This window comes from Haplochromis burtoni, unplaced genomic scaffold (assembly GCF_018398535.1).
Source record: "Haplochromis burtoni strain Fernald_Lab_line unplaced genomic scaffold, NCSU_Asbu1 Contig_89, whole genome shotgun sequence".
NCBI lineage: Eukaryota > Metazoa > Chordata > Actinopteri > Cichliformes > Cichlidae > Haplochromis > Haplochromis burtoni.
The window spans coordinates 77,025-97,075 of record NW_024582450.1 but is presented as its reverse complement, the minus strand read 5'-3'; the positions used below and the strand labels follow the sequence as shown (position 1 = coordinate 97,075).

The window sequence follows — 20,051 nt, the reverse complement described above, 5'->3', positions numbered from 1 at the left end:
CCCTCTCTCCTTCTCCCTCCCTCGATCCGATGGGGTGACAGCAGATTTAGCAAGGGGCTCCCAAGGAAGTATTTTTAATGATCTATAGCTATATATACCCTGTGAAAGTATCCTTCAAACAACAGAATTTTAAATGGCAGACTAGATTTGCCAGATATACGTTCACAAATAAATAAATAATGCAAGTCATGTATAAAATGACGGGCTCCTAGTGACTCCTGTATTGTAAAGTGTAGAATGGGCACTTGCATGAACTGAAGCCCCATTGAAATGTTGTTAAAATGCATTTCTTTACGTCCTCTCAGTGTTGTAATAATAATAATAATAATAATAATAATAATAATAATAATAATAATAATAATAATAATTACAATGATGACCAAATCTCAGTTTCTAGGAACTTTGGGCCAATCTAATCTGACCTTTTATTTGCTTTAAATTTTCTGCCGTTTGCAGATTGCAGATAAATAAAGAAATGCCATAAAATCCGAATTACTATTTTCACTTCATAAATAAAATGAATAATAATTTAATACTTTTTATTCTTTAGTTTTGTTTGCAGAAATGGTAATGACCGTGTTTCTCTTTGTGGTAGAAAATACTTTAAATCATGTCAAATGCGTTAAATAAAGACTGCAGTGCACGACCCACACGACTTCTATAATAAATACACGTTCGGACAACAGATAGTGTCCTCTTAAATACCACTGGCTTGTTCATTTCCCACCAGTATTCCCCAAGGACACGAGATAACAGATAGTGGCATGCACATCTGGATTTGTGTACCTACATTACAGTAAAAACGACTGGTTTCGACGTGACTCCGGTGCGTTGTGTTACCACGTGATGGCGCCATTGACCCATCTGCTGTTCTGACTTTCTCAAGAGAGGTGTGGGCCTCTCCTTCTATTCCTGGCAGGCCCCACAAACACGCAAACTCCGTTTCCACCAAGCTCCACACAGAGCTAAAAAGCGCTGCATCTGCTCCGTGATTGTTGGCTGAACATGAGCCGGTTTCACTGCGTTAAGAGGGAAAAGGTCTGATGTGTGCAGGATCTCATTTTTACACAAAAATTCTCTGTTTTAGTCCATTTAAACCCTGGTGGTGCTGATGGAGATGGAAATTCTGATCTATATTCTGGTTTTGATGCGCATATACGTCTCAGTGGTTGTATAGCAACCATTTCCTTCTTGCTTATTATAAACACAGGAGAGCTATTTATATCTCACACAGAGTACCGCATTGGCCTCGTTTCCAGAGACCAGTGAAATTATGCTGATGCCTATACATTTCCCTTTCATTTCCTCACCTTTCTCATCTCCCCCTTTTCTCCCGTTGCTGGCTCTCTCTTCCCTCTTCATTTTTCTCTCTTCCATTTCAGACCCCGTGCTTCCCTCCCTCCCTCTCCATCCTGTGTGTGAGGAAGCAGCATAGGTTACACTGGATTCAAGCAATACTTTTCATTTTCTAAGAAATCCGCGGTGGAAGCCCATGAGTCACCACTTAAAGATGTTCACAGGCCGACAGGTGGCATCCACCCACCCACACCTTTTTTTGTCGTATGCCACGTGTACTCCTGCAGCCTAATCTTAGACCCAAACGGAAACACAGACTTTCCCAGGGTGTCTCATGTGTTTCATTTTTATGTGTGTATGTGGACACGATAATTGTCTAATTAAGACCCAGCAGAGGGGTTGCCACACTGGCCTTCATGGGGAATGACATGTTTTTTAATCCACCCCAGGAGCAGGATGGGAGACCCGCCTGTCGCCGCATCTCCGCCACCAGGGTCACACCACACTGATGCGACAACCGCCGTCAACGTCACACTGTCTCCATAGCAACCGTGCCGGGCACAGCATCTCCGAGCAGATGTTGGAGGGTTAAGAGAGAATGAAAGAAAGAGTAGGGGGGAAGCCAGTATCTCTGTGTGATGAATTAATAAACTGTAAAGAGTCTGCATGTCATAGCAGCACGACATGGGTGAAAGAAGTCAACGATCCCGAGTTGGGAAAATAATTTAAATTATTATAGTAAAATTTTAAAATTAAAAAATGAGAAAAAAGAACTATCAAAGAGAATCACTGAGAGTCGCTGAAAAGAAATAAACCCCTTCCAAATTCATGCCAGCAGCAGAGCTTTTACATGAATGTTAGTCAACAAGCAGAGAAGATTGCTGCACTGTAACCGGTGATTTAATTAGCATCTACAATGTAACACAAACAGCAATATATTGTAGTAGGTTTTAACAGTAATGTACTGTAAATGGCAAAGGATTGTGGGAAAATATTGGCCCACTACTGTAAATGTAACTGAATAGTAAGTGTTTTAGTACTCTTAAATGAAAAATGAGGCATATGGAAGCCGTTTTTCTATTTGTATGTTAGATAAGATGGAAATATTGCACACAATGTTCTCCCTTTTAAATATCATACATTTTACAGGGTAAACCCCCCTAAACTATATCCACATATGCTTCCTCAAGGAATATGCTGTATCGTATAATGCTTACACAGAGGGTTTCTACAGAATGCTTTTAATTCTTTCAGTTATTTCCTCTCTTATTTTGAAGGCTGCTTTATTTTTTCTCTGCCAAGTTTTTACTTCCTGTCTTTGCTCTTTCCCCTCCCTTTTGTATGTCCACCTGTTCCTTGTTACCCTGTTGCCCCTTATGTGTATTTATCCTGCGTGATTTCCCTAAGGCTTTGGACTGAAGTGGCTGACCATAATATCACTGATTTTCTAAGATCCACATCACTGCATGGATACAAACGGAAGCAAAAGGTGAGAATGTTTAAAAAAATGACAGGAAACACTCCTCAGTTCATATTTTTATTAAGAAAATCATTTTGCAGATTTGATTATTATTATCACCTCTCTCGCTCTCTCTCTCACACTCTCTCTATGTATATATATATATATATATATATATATATATATATCTATGTTAGTTTCAGTTATTCAGAGGATGCATCAGCACAGTATATTTTAATAGGAAGACTATTGCTAGAATAAATATCTATACATTATAATTAGTCAAATGAAAAAATCCCAACGAAAAAAAGGAGAACCAAAGAAAAATCATTTACAAAAACAATGAGAGCGTAAAAGAAATAGCCCATTTGCAAAACCAAAGCCATAAATGTTGCAGAGGAATTTAATTTAAAAATTACAAAGATGATTCACAGTTTGTGTCCTTGTTCTCATGCTGGCTGGAACACCAATAGGGACCATGCAGGAATGAAGGGCCAGAGCGACTCGATAGTACCAAACTACGTTACCCACAAAGTCTAGGCTAAATTCCCCGCCATATACTGCTCATTAGGATCTGAGGCGATCAGATGAAATGTAAAGGGGTGAGCCTGAGTGATTGGCAGGAAGAGTGGGAGTTCTTTTGTATTTTGATCCTCCGGTACCGATTTCCTTTAGCTCCTGTGGCATGAAGCCCTGCTGGACAGGAGCACAACCTGCCCCTCGCTGGTAACAAAAAGCCTGGTGTGTCAGAAAACCACAGCTTTTCTTGAGTATAAAGGTTTAACTTAGTGCTCGTTCTTTAAGCTTCACATGGTCTGAGGTTTCCCTTGCAGCCACAGAAGAACAAATCCGAACCCCACTCCCTTTATTGTATGAGACTCCTCAGCAAGATGAACAGAAAGTATCCTGTGACCTCACTGGTGGCAAACAACTCAAGTAAACTTTACCTGGTCCTACACAAAAATCTGTGCCACCAATGTAGTTATCTATGGAGGCCCAAACTATAGCTGTTACTAGGCAATAAGTATATTTGATGTTATAAAATAAGTAATCATACCAACAATATTAAGACTAAATGTGTAATTTAACCATGAAAATATCATCACACAAGCAACATTTTAATGAAAATACCTGCAGCATTTTTTAATTAAAGAAGAGTGTGGAATTGCAAAAATGATTCTAAATTTAAAATATCCACCAAGTTCCACAATTTCATGGTTCAATTACATCTTTCTGCATCCATTCGTATGATTATTCATTTTATAACTTATCATTTAGTCACCTTTAACATAGCTGGTCTTCATAGAGTTCCTCCTTTAAAGCCAGTGCTTCTCTTGCTACAGCATACAAAAAAAAAAAAAAAAAGCCCAACGTAAAGCTTTCACATGAAGAAAACTTTAACTGTCCTACTTCTGATTGGAGGTTTTGACTATACAAAGAATGCGCAGGAGACTGCGCGCTCCCACCACGGCATCCTTTATCTGCACGCTCTCCCTTCGCTTCTCTGAAACCTTTGAACAATATTTACAGCTATCTACAATCAGATGCGAGGAGGGTTGGTTTTCAGTAAGTGCAAACGGCAAGCAAAAACACACAGAATGAATATGAAAACGGCTCACAATTTATGCGGATTTAAGCAGAAGTAACGCTAACAGAGGTACTACAGCGGAAAACAGCCAGAGAGCAAATGATGTTTCACTGACAAGGCCTGTGTGAATGTAATATGTGTGTATGTGTGTGTGTGTGTGTGTGTGCAACCGAGGGCATGCAGTCATTCTATTTCAGCTCCATGCCTGATTTATATACTAGTGTGTGTGCGTATAGGGGGTGTGTGTTGTGCAGGATGACTCATGCAGAATGTGTAGGCACTCTCCAAGGGAAAGCTGCAAACATCTGACAGACACTTCATGAGATTGTACAACAGCAGCAACAACACAAGCACGCACACATACACACCCGTGCAGGCCAGAGTGAATTAACGTGAAAACAATATATATAAATAAGGTGGATGAATGTGCATGTACATGAATGCACTCCCGGTTAAACACACAGAACAGGGAATATGGTTCATGGATAAATGAGATGAGACGCGCCATGGAGGGACAGGGGCAGAAGTGTCTGTCCTGATTCTTGCGAGCACTTAACTCACACAATCCACAAACTCAATAGCTCACACACTCCACAAGCACAACGTCTTCTTTCAACGGCTCCCACATGAAAGCTCGAACGATTCTTATACAGGCCACGGCTAGTGCAGTTGAACTTCATATATTTGCTCTATGTCTATTAATAGCACAGGCCCCTGTTGTCCATAGTGCTCTCTCACGCTGCCTCATTGTTGTTTTTCCTTCCCTGTTGTATCATATTCCATGCAGGAACATGAACAATGACAGTCTCCTGTTAACGTCAGCAGAACAGCAACCAGACGTGTCAAGCTGATATTTATGCAGCGTGTGCACCACTGCCGGTGGCTTTGCGTCAGACCAGAAAAGAACTCGGTCTGAAAATCATTGCAGGCGATTTTTAAGGTTTTCTTTTTCAAATTTTAGCTCGTCAAATGGCCACAACCTGTAGATTGCACTCTATCTATATAGAGCAGGTTAAAAATAAATGAATTAATAAAAAAAAGAAAGAAAAGAAAGTGATTAAAATATAACTTATATATCTGTTTTGCACATCTTGTTTTTGGAATTTAAACAGATTTTCAAAAAAGAAAATAAGAGAGTACAAGTGAGCATCCCTGGCATCTAACAAGTAAAGGGTAAGTTTACAATATAAATGTTTGGGTTTAACAGGACCTCACATTAGTGCAAAGTACAACACAGTAATAACAACAGAATCATTCAGCTTTCAAAATAAACAGAAAAACAAAATTACAGCCTGGAGTGGAACTTTTAGTTACATATTCACATTTGCTAGTGCTATCTAATTGATAGATCTGAAGAGTGGATGCGTCAAATACAATAGATCATGAGTATCGTTATTAAGCCGTATATTACAGTACATAGCAACACCAAACCTTCTACTGTAACAACATTTCCCAGAAAGACAGTGGGTACAGTATTTCTTTACATGGGTAACATCTTACTTGAAGCTCTTGTGAACATTTCGCTGAATTTCCATCTGCTTATCTACACGTCTGAAATCATTTTATAGTGGTTTGTGGGCATGAATGATAAAGGTAGGACATTTTACACGGTGCTTATGAATGAGGCGTCGCTGATTAATAAGCAAGTCTTCAAGTAAAATGTTACCCTAAAGTGCCCAGTTGTTGATCCTGCTGCACACATAAAGACAGAGAAGGAGACAGACGAGACTAGTTGCTGTGCTTATTCTCTTTTTTCTTCCTTTTTTCTTGAGAAATGAACACACAGTTAAAAGGGGTTATCATCTGTGTCTTTGGGTTTAACAGTACAGGAGCAGATTATCCGCCACGCTAATTGTTGTCAAAACCGCCTGAGAGATGGAGAAAAGCAGACAAATAATCTGACCCCTCATCGTCGTCCCACAACCTGTGATCCTGTGGGGGTGGTGTGGGGGTTGATGTTACATAACGTTTACACTCTTTGTGTCCACAGCTAACCGGTCACATCACGATACCCTGTTGTTCAGCAGAACCACAACCTCATTGTGCCAAGAACCAGACAAAATAAAGCGCCATACATCAAGACAGAGAGCTACCTGTGACCATGCTACCTATGCAATCCATGTTCAGGACTGTTGAATGAAAGCTAAGGATGGAAACTGCACACAAATACAATAAAAGAACAAACAAAAAAATAGAATTAGATATGTTGGAAAAAAGTATTGTGCTTTTGGCTGCTCTGTATACACTGTGTACAATTTTAGAGGTCCTACATGAAAAAAAGGGTATATATATATATATATATATATGCACTTTGGACATACAGCACAACAGAGATAATTATTAATACACATGTAGGTGGAAACATGGCAAATAAAATTGTGTATGGTGATATAAAGTGCAATGTGAGGGCATTTAGGCTGAGTGAGCCCTGTTCTTCTTCATGTACTCAGTCAACGATGTTACTCAGATTGACTATCAGAGAGCTAAATGTGTGTGTGTTTCTTTTCTTTTTGCATGGATGCATCATGTGCGTGTTGTGTCTGCACATCTCTGTGACCCATTCTGTTTCCTGATGCCTGGAGTTACAGGTGATGAGTGTACGGAGATGCATCAGGGTGCACTGGATAATCTGCATGGAGCTTTAAAGATCCACCCTCCTCCTTTTCTCCCCTGTGTGCTTTTTGTTAAAGGAGATGTGTTTTTTAAAAAAAAAAAAAGGAAAAAAAAGGCAAAAAGAGAAACTCTCACATGAAAATTGCCAAAGCAAACTGACATTCTCAGAACCAAAAGTTCTCTTTCATCTTACCAGCTTGGCAATGATTATCTAAGTGTATTAACCTCGTAGGCAAGGCAGACTCGTATTTCTGTTTCATGTTTTAATGAGAGTCCAGCTTCCTTTCAGCCAGAGTTATTCTACACTTGATGAGAGTCTTAAAAGGATTGTTGCGTCGTATCAATGGCATGCGTGAAGCCCCTGCCGCTGGATGTTTCTCCACATCAGATGAGGACATTTCGAGGGTTCATAGATGACCTTTTACCATAAGCATTTGGGGGATAAATGCAAAGAAGTGTTTTTATATGACGATGGCAATTGAAAATTGAGCTTCAGAGCATCAAACTTGAGTCAACATCATATACTAGTTGGGGCTGAGGATGTGCAGACTGGATGGAATATATCTAAATATCCCATATTTATATACATCAAAGTCCTTGGGGTGTGGCTGGGTCATGTGTTTTTATGCTGTGATGCTTCATGCTAGCAGTGTCAAACTTTTGAGTCCTCTGTGTACTAGCATGATAGACACCTCAGTCACTTACAACAGGGTCTCTACCAGATGAGTGAGCTTTGGAACTCGCTTACTTGTACATTACATTTCTCTACAGTTGATATAATAGAGGGTATGAAAAAGATGAGAAGGGTGAAGTGTGAGCTGAGCAGGGAGGTGCAGAAGTGAGAGAAGATATCTAAGATTTTGCACTGATCAGAAACCTCTTGCGTTTTTATGGACTTCTGGTCTTCGTGGTCAGTACTCTCATCCAAGTTCTCGAAGAGTGCTCCATCCAGGTTTTTGTGACACTTGGAGGATACAAAGTCCACACCCCTGCCATTTCTGTATTCATCTGTGTCACACACTACTTGTCATCTCAATCCCACTCACCTGTTTCCCCATTAAGGATGTGCATGGATTTATGCTCCGAACTGAAACGTTTCCTGTATGTAAGTTGTGTTTGTGAGGAGCGTGTCGATGATGAGAACCCCGCTGCCGTCAAAAACCTTGTTGCTCTGTATGATGCGTTTGGTGTCTGGCGTCCTCCTTCTTTACTTCTCCGTATTTCATCTCCCTCTCTCTCCTCCACCTCCCTTTCCTTTCCTCTCTTGGATTTTACATCACGCTGCATTTGCCCTTCAGTCTCTCGGCACGGGATTGCTTCCCAGAGCGCTTGCCGTCGATGTTGAGGCTCATGTTCCTCTTCTTGTCCAGGTTTAGCAGCTCTTGAAAGAGCTCGGTTACGTTGTGGTTGGTCTTAGCTGATGTCTCCATGAAGGCGCACTTCCACTGGTTGGCCTGGGCCTCTCCGTCCTTGGTTTCCACCTCTCGCTGGGTCTCATCACTTTTATTTCCCACAAGCATGATTGGGATAGCCTCAACATTGCCCTTTATAGCCAGGACCTGCAAAGGCAAGCAAATGGATTTGATTTGTTATTTTCTGGGAATTTTGCTTGTAGTTTTAGCACCCAAAGAGAATACATCATTACAAATGAAAGCATTTGTGGTTTAGACATCACCAGTGACAAAGTTGAGGAACTAATGCAATACAGATTACCCCAGACAGCATCATTACTTTTGCTCTTTATATTTAGTACAATGCAGAAAAACGTTTCAGTATAAAAGCCCAGCGCGATTAAACAAGCTCAGTCATCCAAAGACACACAAACACTCCTCACCTGTTGGTAAATGGGTTTGAGCTCCTCCAGGGACTGTCTGCTTGTGATCGAGTAGACCAGGATGAAGGCGTGGCCTTTAGAGATGGAAAGGCGCTGCATGGCAGGGAACTGGTGACTGCCTGTTGTGTCTGTGATCTGGAGGGTGCACACGCTCTTGTCACAGCTGATCACCTGGCGATAGGTGTCCTCCACCGTGGGGATGTAGGTGTCCCTGAATGTGCCTTTCACAAAGCGCAGAACCAAGGAGCTCTTCCCCACTCCCCCAGCACCGAACACCACCACACGATAGTCGTTGCTCTGTTCTGGCATTCTGTCCCCTCGGGTTTAAGATAGTCTTACACCTATGAGATTAGGAAAGGGAACATGAAAAGATAAGATTCTAACAGAAAATCTGGAGCTTTTGTTTAATGAAGCAGAACAAGAGGAGTATATGCTGGCAGAACTTAACCTCAGGCCAGTGGGTTTTAAAACACTCCATCTTTCGTGGTCTGACTATGAGCCAGAATACAAATTAGAGAAGATGAGTTTGGTGATGATCCAAGTGTTTCACCTCATGCAGACATTTCCCTAATCAATACCCTTCGCATAGTCACGGTTCTTCAGTTTCAGCCCCAAAAACAATCCCGCATTTTCTAATTAATCATCAAGCCAACATAGAAGCCTCAAAGAACAAAACACTGCGCATGGCTAACACCGATCACTGTGCCTACCACTAATATGGATCCAAACAGAGTGAGTCAGAGCAACTAAAGCCATCGTAGGGTCTACCTTACAAATTAAGCAGCTCGAGGCAACTGTTGTTGTGACTTGGTGCTGTACAAATACAAGTGAATTGAATTAAAAGTAAAAAGATGAAAACCAGTTGTGTGTGAAGGGTAAACACAGAAATCTATTTGAGAAAATAGATGGACTATTGGATTTGAATTCACCAGTTGGCTAAACACATCACAAAGGCATACTGATTCACGCCAAACTGGCTTCAGTGTTACACCTGTCAGTGTTACATTTGCAGCTTTGCTGCTGCAAGTGGCCAGTGCTTGTTAGGTTGCTTTATTGGTATTAAAAATTTGAAAAGAGTCCAGGTTTAGTGTTTGCTTTACAAAACAACACAAAGCTCAGGGCTTTAAAGAAAGTGTTGCATTGCATAATTCACAGCAGATTTCATCCTCGGTCATCAAACTAAAAATGCTAAATCCACACTGTGTGATATCAGATTATATATATCAGGTAATAAAGATAACATGCAAATGAACACAACTAACTGAAAAAGCCCAGTTTGTAGACAGCAGCAGCACAGCGCTGTGAAAGACTCTACAATTAATCACTCCTAACATTACCTGCTGCAGCTCATGCATATGCATCTAAACAATATCCTCGCACAGAATCTACTGCTATCTTTGTGAGAGCTTGCGCTGTCTGCACATGATTGCACATCGTATCTGTTGCATTATTTATCCGCTTTGGTGCTAAACGTGCTTTAATGTTCCGTAATAAGATATTCTATCAGCTGTGATCATGCTGCTCTCTAAGCTGCAGTCATAATGAAAACAGTAAATCGACATCAATACCATATGGAATAAGTGGATTTCTGTCATGCTTGCACTGCAGGAACCCACTATTGATGGCAGGGTGCCTGTAATTGCTTTGCTGGGTTCTAGATAATATCAGTCCACGAGTTTGAAATAAATGAGGATTTGGGGAGTGCCTCTTGAATTTTATAGACCGTCTCTCAGCTGTAAGCATGTGTGATGTATAAGACTGCTTCATAGCTTGCTGAGAACACCACCACAGTTTAATTTTCAGGTGAGCCTGTGGCTACTGTTTTACTCGGGTCTGGAAGAAGCAGAAAATCTTCCCTAATGGCTCTCTTGATACTTCAGAAGGGTGATAAACTTGAAACTGCATTTTTTAGATAGAGGGATGCATGACTGAAGTTTAACCTCTTGGGACTTCAAGTCTGTCGTATTTCTCTTTCAGACCGTGGCTGCGGTAATGAAAACATGTGCAGTGAGGGTCATGTTATCCTTTACAACTCTTAAGTGCAACATAACTACAAGGCGCTGCTGTAAAATTGCCAGAAACAATAGTCATCTACAGTGCATTACTCTTAGCTTTAATGAGGCAGTCAGTGATGAAAAAAAGGTAACACTTTAAAAATTGCCATGTAGCTGTCAAAGCTGCACAGTGATTTTTGCTTAACCTGCTTAATTACAGACACACACCTAAGCAGGAATGATGCCTCAACATAGTTTAAAAAGCCAATTTCTAAGTGAATTTATTTTGGCCTTCTTGGATGTAATTTGGCATCTAGAGAGGATTAATTGTTTATTACAGTTAATTCTTGAGACAATGCTGCCATCTTTAAAGCTGCTACAGCTTATATTTCTCCTACTGGTGGTTAAAATGGCTGTTTATACAACACACAACTCTGCAGTCCATCTCAGATCTGCAAAGCATTTTAGCATCTTCATCTATCTTTTAACTCATTATGTAAAACTGGCATGAGTGTTGCAGTACAGTCTGGCTTCCTGCTCTAATCTGTGCAGTATGTGGTGGCAGCAGGCACCAAATGGCAGACTGACAATGTTCGCACCTATCTGGTGAACACAGTGGAGCATTTAGCTCCTGGGGGAATCTGATATTTCCCTCTGGAGCTGGTAGAGACCAAAACAAAAACAGTGTAAATATTTGACTTGCATTTGACTTTGCTTTGTTTTCATTTTGTTTTGCTGCCTCCAAGAGGCCCGAAACAGAAAACACCCCAGAAACAAGCCAACGGTTTAACTCAAACACGTTACATAGAGCTAATCTCACAGTGCGTCGGAAATGCCATTTAAATACAGAACCAAGGAGTCATCTGCAAACTGTGGAATGATAATCAAAGTATACAGTTTGGTTGGTGCAGCAGTGTTTCTAGAGCTCAGCAACGTGAAGAGTATAGTATTATTATTACAGGGAGAAAATATGGTGACTGCTGCAAAAATAGGACCCAAGTTACTAGTTTCTGGTAATAAACCAGGTCTAGTTTTAATGAAATACTGCAGCAAACACCATCACAAAAATCCACAAAGATCCACACTCAGCCACCTATCTAGACAAAGCCACACAGACTGGTATGATGTCTTTGATTTGAAGCTGATATATCAGTGCATCTGATACATGCATGCTCTGATAAACTCTTAAATATTCTCTTTACTTATCCGCAACTTTAGCCTTTCTTTGAGCTGCTACCTAAACTTCCTCTTGCTGATCTGTCACTCCCCAGGTCTCCATGGTGTTTGATCAATAAACTAAAGCCGCTCCGGTTTTAATCGATGGGGCCCAGTCTCTGTGGGCCCCGTCAGTCTGTTGGTGTCTGTTTGGTTTCTTTGGATGTGGATTTTAGCTCTGTGACAAAGATCCTGCTCATCAAAACCTCCCCCACTTTTCACCTGAGCTATAATTATCTCTCTCCCTCCCTCTGTCAGCAACTATAACTACACACACAGGTGCAACCTCACAGTGGCACACATACTGTACTTCCGCTCCTTCGCCATTTGTCCTTGATACCAGGCTTTTGAGATTTATGACACTCTTCCCAAACGCAAGTAGTCTCTCTCCTTTCCCCCATCCTCTTCTCTGGTTTTATTTGAAATGAGAGGACTGCAGTTCTTTAATGAATTAATGGTATACTATAAATGCATCTGCATCAGTGCAGCCAAACTCCATTAGTAGATAGCATTTGGCACAGACCAAGGAGGCCTCTGCTCTTCTCCGCCAGAAAATAGCTGCAACGCAGCCTTCTCCACTCGTTTATTTCACAGAGCGAGCAAGGAAATGTCACCTTTAACAAAAATATGCACATAATTTCCCTCAAGAGAGCCACTTATGCAGCGGCACAAAGGAAGCGCATTAACCAACATCAAACACAATGCCATTCAACAGATCAAGAGCGTGATTAAATAGACACCCACAAAGCGGTCCCATGGTATCTTGTAGAGAAAGGATTTTAATCAGGCTGTGCATAGTGGAATGCTGAGAATACACCGCTATTTGGCAATGAGTGTTTTACAGGATCAACAGATTATCAGCCTGAAATATTTTGTCTTTTTCTGGCCACAGTGAAACCTACACAAAGTTTCTTAAGCTCTCAACCTGTCAGTTGCTGTATGAATGTGTGTGTGCGTCATGTGTGTCTGCCTCTGTGCAGTGAAGCAGAAGATTCCCTGTTCTCGGTGCACATATCAGCTCAGGTCTTTTCAAAAGTGTGTATGTATGTGTGTGTTTTGCCACGGGATGTAATCTGTGCTCTTGGCGAGGCAATTTTTAGACACGGGTGTTTTCATTAGGTTTGAGCAGACAGTAGAGGTTCGATTTATAAATTTTGATTCAGTCTCACGCATTCAGGCACGCCGTCGCCGCTTCTGCTTCGCCACACTCACACCTGCTAAAACACACACATGGAAAGCCTGCAGAATGTGTTTATCTTAGAGTCTCTGTTGGATTTCATTTACAGCTCTTGAATGTGAAAACTCATCTCCATAAGTTTCCTAAAAAGAGACTGACGAAGCTGCATATTTTTGTCACCTTTACTGTCCGTGTGTGCGTCTGTTGGAGTATGATGACGCACAGACAGGGCATCCATAGAAGTTAAAATATTATGTGTGGTACTTTGCACAGAATTAAGAATATGCAGTATTCTCTATTTACTTTCTGGATTATTATCCCCTGATACAGCTACTGTCCTTCCAGTGAATCCAAACACTGATTCTTCTGATTCTGTTGGATGAAAAAAGGCCACTTTAGTTAGATGACGGTGCATTTTTGAAGTTAGGAGACTAGGTTGGAGAATTCTGATATTAGCTGTTGAGAGTTAGATGAAAATAACAATACCTTTCTCAGGGTAAGCTACAGCCAGCAGCCAGTTTGCTCAGCACAAAGACTGAAAATGAGAGAAGACAGTTAGCCTGACTCCATCTAAGTTTGGAGAGTTATTCGGCCAAGCCAAGAAAAAAAGGCTTACGTAGTTTTTGTGCAATTTACGCAAACATAGTAAATTTTGTGACCTCCGGCAAAAGCCAGGCTTGCAGTTTTCTCTGCTTGTAGGCTTTGTTTTAAATGAACTGCCTCCTGGCTCCAGTTTTATATTCAATGGACACTTCTAAGTTTGGCACTAATGTTCCCATCTAGTTCTTGTCAGGAAAGCAAGTAAGTAGTTCCCCGTATGAAAGTATGTGGTTGTAAAAAACGTTTACTGTCCAAGTGAAAATTTGTTTTAACCCCGTAATGCCTGAACCATGAAATAATTGCCAAAAAAAAACAAAACCAAGTTATTGAACAGTTATTGAACTGTCTGACATATATGTGGATTTTAATTTGTGTTGACGTCCTTACATTTGGCACTTTGTGTAATTTATTGCTTAAAAAATTATTGTGCAATTTATGTATATTTTTCAGGGGGGAAGAATACTCACAAAACATCATGTATCACAAATGATACAGATGGTAATTGATAAAATTCAGTTTAGACTCAATGTAAATGATTTATGTATGACTACAGGTATCACCCCTGTCAGTCTATACTATGACTGGGCAGACGGCACTGTTCGTGCATGGAGCGTGTGTGCTACACTGTCCAAGAGATTGAACGCCCTGTGGTCTTGGCTTAGTAGCTAATCATTGAGCTTAACCTCCTCTGTGCTTGTGGCCAGCTCTGCATTGACCCAATTCCCAGGACTTAAGTTACCAGCAGTCTCTGTATAAGACTACACGTACCCTGAGGCCCTCTGATATCCCCGGAGCAGCTCTTTGATTCAGTGTGAACTGACACTAACATAGAGCCACGGGAACATCAGCTCAGCCACAAAACTGTAAAGGTCTGCCTGTGAGTAATTCAAAAAGGACTCATCAGAGCACCCAAATTTCTCACCTTGGCATAAGTTCATCAAGGTGGGGTGCACTGTACAGACCTGTTCTGAGTGAGTAGGAAAGGAAATAAAAATGCTCAGATGCTTTATTACCGACCAACATGACTACTTTAACTATCCAAAGTCAGAATATCATTAGAAGAGGTCATTAAAATAACCCTAGATTTCACAGAAACATTTAAAATACAAATAATGAAAAATATTTTTTCAGAAGTTTTAAGAAAACACATATACACTTATAATGTCTGGATTATTGCACATAGCAGTTTTATGGCGATGGCCTCACACATAAGCCAAAGAGCTTTGCATTTTGAGAGATGATAAGCATTCATTTAAGCTGCCATACTACTATGACTGATTTGGTAATGGTTGTGATTAACATAAACACCCCTCTACCTGCACTTTCTCCTTAATATATCTAAATGTGCACTTTTAAAAATAATTTAAGAGGAAAATGTTTCCCTCTCAGGGTGATTCATTCCTGAGCTGTAACCAGCATTTGTAATCTTAATCATGCTGTTGCTATGCAGCACTTTTACACACATTTCTGTGTAATTAGTCTTTGAGTGTTTACTTGCGCTGAGTATTAGTGTGACCGGGGGAACCCATGGATTGCTCCGTCTGGCCTCTTTGTAAAACCCTGTTAATACATCAGCCTGGCAATCTGGGAGACACACAGGCACCTGGCTAATCGCACAGCAATTCAGCCGAGGAAAAGTAAAGAAACTGAGATTCTGACTCTGTGACAAAACACTTAAGCTCGTTTTCAAAGCTGCCATAATGTGCACAGGTTTATTTTTTTTCAAGAAAGACTATTTTTAGACACAGTAAAGGCCCTGACCTGACTGAAGCACTAACTGCAGACCGGTGGAGTGTGCTGCAGAATCCTGCCTGCAGTGACAGATGGTGACAGGGTTGGTAGTTTTGGATTGGCTCCATGGTTTCTACTGGCAAGATCAACCGAACATAGTTTTTTTCCCCCTTTTCTTTCTCTTTTTTATAAGTAGCTGATCCAGGTTTGATAACAACGCAGATGGTTAAAGGAGGAAACAACACAGGCTTTCCAGTCCAGACTGCTTGTGATGCTGACATGACGCAGTTGAGATTATAAGAAACTGACCTTTAACTTTTCCTCATCTAAAACCTCAAATTGTAGAAAAATATATGTCTTTTTAGGAGCGTTGAAGATGGATAGCATTGAAAGGCTGATATGTGAGAAAAAAGTGTAATCAAAATATTGGTTATACTACAGGTTGCAGTGTGCTTAAATGACCATGGCAGCTATTCTGGGCCATGATTAGTTATTCACAAGACTCAGGCAGTTCTGCTTAATGATATTAATAAGTAAGACAATATAAATCTTTTAGCTGAGCTTATGCTTTCAGAAGAGCTAAAATGCTTTAGCATTGATCTTTTCCAATATTAAAGAAGACACTATGCCATATATAGTTCAGAGGTACTCAGCGGGGATGGTGCATTTGACCAGACTTGTGCTGTCAAAGCAACAGACAGACTATAAATGAGCAGGTGAAGATAAAGCCTCTGCTGCCACGTTTTCTTTCATAATATGGCGCTTGCTGATTTCTCAATGAAGCTTCAAATGTTATATTTTATAGATTTTTTCTAGTTTCATGTGATGACCATTTCATAAAATGGTAAATTTAAGACACCACAGAAGGGTTCAAATGTGATGAAAAAGATGCCTAAAATGATTCATAATTGATCTTTTAATTAGCCGTAAACTGTTCACTGAGCATACATATGCTTTCTGAAAAACTAGTTCAAATTCTCACTGTTTCATTCACTGACAAATGGCAGCCATCCAGCACACAGCAACCACACACAGGCTCCAGTCCATGGATGAAACATTACACAATAGTAGTAGAGAGGTTGTTTTTTTTTCTGAATAAACTTTCTTTATTCAGATTTTATCAGCTAACAACCTTCCTGTCATCCAGTTGTTTCTGGATCTTTTAGGTTTTTATGGATTTTTTTTCACATTAGACTTATGTTTTTACTGGTCCTTTATCATCATAATCATCACCACTGAGTATCCACTCCCATACCAACCCGTTCTCAAACATCATCACCTTCATAAACTCGCTTTGGTTTTGCTTGTTACCACTGAATCACTTCTTTGTCCTGTTTCAGCAGAGAGACATGTTCTTATGCAACTGAACCGTGGCCATTCAAGAGAGACAGACAGGCAGGCAGACAGGCAGGACACTCCCCCTACATGTCCACTTTTCCTCCAATGCTTTAATGCAGTCTGCATCTCTAACTACTCTCAACCACACACTTTAAAGCTTACTCACAGGATTTACTGCCATACATCTCTGCTCTCCTCTCCATCTCTCTCTCTCACACACACACACACATACAATCATGACTGGCAGTGTTAAACTCATACAGGAAGTTCACATATATGCGTGCGAGCACGCACACACGCGCCGGCGCACGGGGGACCTAAATGATTCACAGCTCCTTTACATTTCACGGTGGATCTCCTTTCCAGTCTTGAAACCCACAACTAAGATCACAGATCCAGGGGGGGAGCAAAAATGCAGATGGAGGATTAACTGTAGCATTTGCCACAGAAATCGAGCTTTATTCGTCACGCTGGCGTCATTAGTGTATGTGCATTAATGTTGACGTGCATTCTCCGCCTCGATTGTAGTCAGGAAGCGGTGGCGGGAGAGGGCTTGCCGTGGTTCCGCAGATTTGTGCGCAACGCCATTACAGACCACCCTACTCTGCGTGGTTCATTCATAAATACCGGAGGATCGCCATCTCGCAGTGCTGCCATCATTTCGCAGTCGCAGCGAGCCCCCTCCTCCCAACCCTCTCCCTCTCACCTCCCTTACTCCTCAAAGCAATATGACAACCCCAATACCTTCATATATTTGCCCTCCCTCTCCATCTCCCTCTCCTGCTTACTGCCAATATGGCTGTACGAGGATACAGGCAGTAGTTTGCAACTGACACGACCGAGGTTAGCGAGCAGAAATGTAACTTGTGATACAACAGCGGCGAGATGGATGCAGAAAGTGAGATTTGCTATCCCGGGTTGGCCGTGAGCAGCAGGAATCGTGTGCGCATAACAGCCAGCCAGCCAGAAGGACCGCGGTTACGCCACTGAATACCAACATCTGATCTCTATGTAAGATGTGGAGGCTGAGGAGCATCTCGATACCTGATCGTGAAGAACGGCTCCGCTTCTGGCTCGTCCTTGGTTCGGAAGGATGAAAGACAAACGCCGAAAGCGTCTTAGAGCATTTTACTCGTTTCATGTAGAGCTCATGTCGTCCGATTCCCAACACCACCACAGCAGACTCTCTCTCTCCCTCTCTCTACTTCTTTCTCTGTCAGTCTCTCCCTCTCTCTTTCTCGCACATAGGACGTGGGAGGTGCTATGCTCTCTCCCTTTTCTATCCACACTTGATTTTCTTTCGGTTCATACACTTCCTAGTGGTTGGATGCCAGCAAAATAAGTTATTTTAAAACGTCTTCCTCTTAAAAAATATTCTGTGAAGGCTGGATGTGTGGGAATCTGATTAAATGTAATCAACCACCTGCCCCCCAAAATGGAAAGAAATTGCACTGAAATATATGAATAAAGAATATATCACTGCATAGAGATACATATGGATCAATGCATATAATATATTTTTAAGAGTTGGAGTGGTCACCAATAGACTCATTGGTGACCACTAAGCAACAAATCATATTTAAGTTAATGGGTGAAATGCAATTTATGGTCAAAAATATAAACCAACAAGGGCCCCATTTCTTTCAAAACGTCTCAGCCACAGACAAATATATTGTAGCCTTCAGACATCCCCAGGGCCATGGCAGACTTGTGGCATTTCCCGTTGACTTGGGGCCGCATAAATGAAAAGCTGCAGACTGCTGAAGTCCTGAGATGGAAACTGCAAGATGAAAAATGTCAGACTCGTTGGATTTATTAGGCCAGGGTTTTCATTTAATATTCGGCTGGCATCGACACAAAGAATCCTTAACATAAGCTAACATTTAACATAAGCTATGCAAAGATTACATCCAAATCAGTCCTGTATCACTTAGAGCAAAGGTATGTGAAGCTGGCATATTAAGTCAGTGATGTTATAGAGCTAGCTGTAATGGAATCAAATATATTTAAAGTGACACGGAAAGATTTTAATGAAAAAGAAAATCCCGTGTTCGATGCCGTTTCAGCACCACGGACAGAGATCCCTTTGTGTTTCAGCACCGTGGAGAGCGCCGGGAACGTATGAATGCAGTAGACTTGTGTGTATAATACAAAGCTAACCAGAGCGTGGAGAATGGAAAAATGAATGACGTGATGACAAACACGCATCGATATAACAGTAAGTCTAAATAAATCATCAACCCATGTCAATATCCGCTTGACAGTGTCAGGTAACATCACAGCTAAGTGTGAATAAGCATCTACTTCACGGTAATATAGGTCCAAGGCCAAGTCAGACCAAGCCTTGTTTTGAGCTGTGGTGTCTGTACGTGACGGTCTCGCTGTATGACTCACCAACTCCATCTGCAAGGTCTTGTCTTTGTCCCCCTCTGTCGGTAAGAAGGGGAACTACAGATGCTTTGGGAGAGCGGGGAGAAGCAGATCCATACGTGCGTGGTTCTTTCAAGCAACATCGATTGGGGAGAGGAGATAATGAGGAAAACACCAGGGAGGAGGAGGAGGTGGTTTAAACAAAAGACAAGACCAAACCAAAAAACTAAAACAAGACTTCAAAACAATCAGACCTGCCTACAAGTGTGTGAAGATGTTGACATTTATGGCACATTTTCATTAGTACTTTCTACCTGTATGCAGCAATGCAAACAGGAGTAAGTTAATATAGCAGTAAGCAAAAGCTTTAACCTTCTAGTGGAGCTACGTGACAAATAATTCACATTTATGATTTTTTTGCGAAAACACAAAGGTGGTTGAGAAAGATTCGTGAATGTACAACACATGCTTTGTCTCCTTCCGTTTAGCTCTTCTTCCACTGTCCTAAGCCATTACAGCCCTCACACTCAATAAAAAGCCTTTTCTCAAACCACACAGCAACAAAGTGCAATAACCGGTGTCTGGGTCCCATTTCTGTTAAATCAATAACCCATCGGCTGAGGGACTACACAACAACAAAACACCCAACAGGCACATCTTCACAGGAGCCATTTCCAGATGGGTTCCTTCCTTTCTCCCTGAGGTGGAGTGTGGCCACCGCACTGGCTCCATCCACCATTTCCAAAGAATTATATCCAGCGCACAATCACAAAGGAACTCCCATTCAGAGCTCCTCAAGCGTGAATAAAGAGGAAAACACAAATTATTGCGTGGGT

The 20,051-nt window shown here is 41.2% G+C and overlaps 1 protein-coding gene across 1 annotated transcript; it reads right to left on the bottom strand.

Moving 5' to 3' along the window:
* Positions 1 to 7,049: 7,049 nt before the first annotated feature.
* Positions 7,050 to 18,111, bottom strand: diras1b (DIRAS family, GTP-binding RAS-like 1b). Its single transcript, XM_005949069.3, has 3 exons — positions 17,890 to 18,111; positions 8,791 to 9,131; positions 7,050 to 8,515 (listed from the first exon to the last, which is right to left on the bottom strand). Exons 2-3 carry the CDS (start codon positions 9,097 to 9,099, stop codon positions 8,228 to 8,230), a joined length of 597 nt encoding a protein of 198 aa, XP_005949131.1. The 5' UTR covers positions 9,100 to 9,131; positions 17,890 to 18,111; the 3' UTR covers positions 7,050 to 8,227.
* Positions 18,112 to 20,051: the final 1,940 nt, after the last annotated feature.

Excerpts from the sequence above, each read along its gene's own strand:
- diras1b (XM_005949069.3), bottom strand. The coding sequence starts at position 9,099 with ATGCCAGAACAGAGCAACGACTATCGTGTGGTGGTGTTCGGTGCTGGG. Across the intron at positions 8,516-8,790 it reads TCAAACCCATTTACCAACAG|GTCCTGGCTATAAAGGGCAA; the intron begins GTGAGGAGTGTT and ends TTGCCTTTGCAG.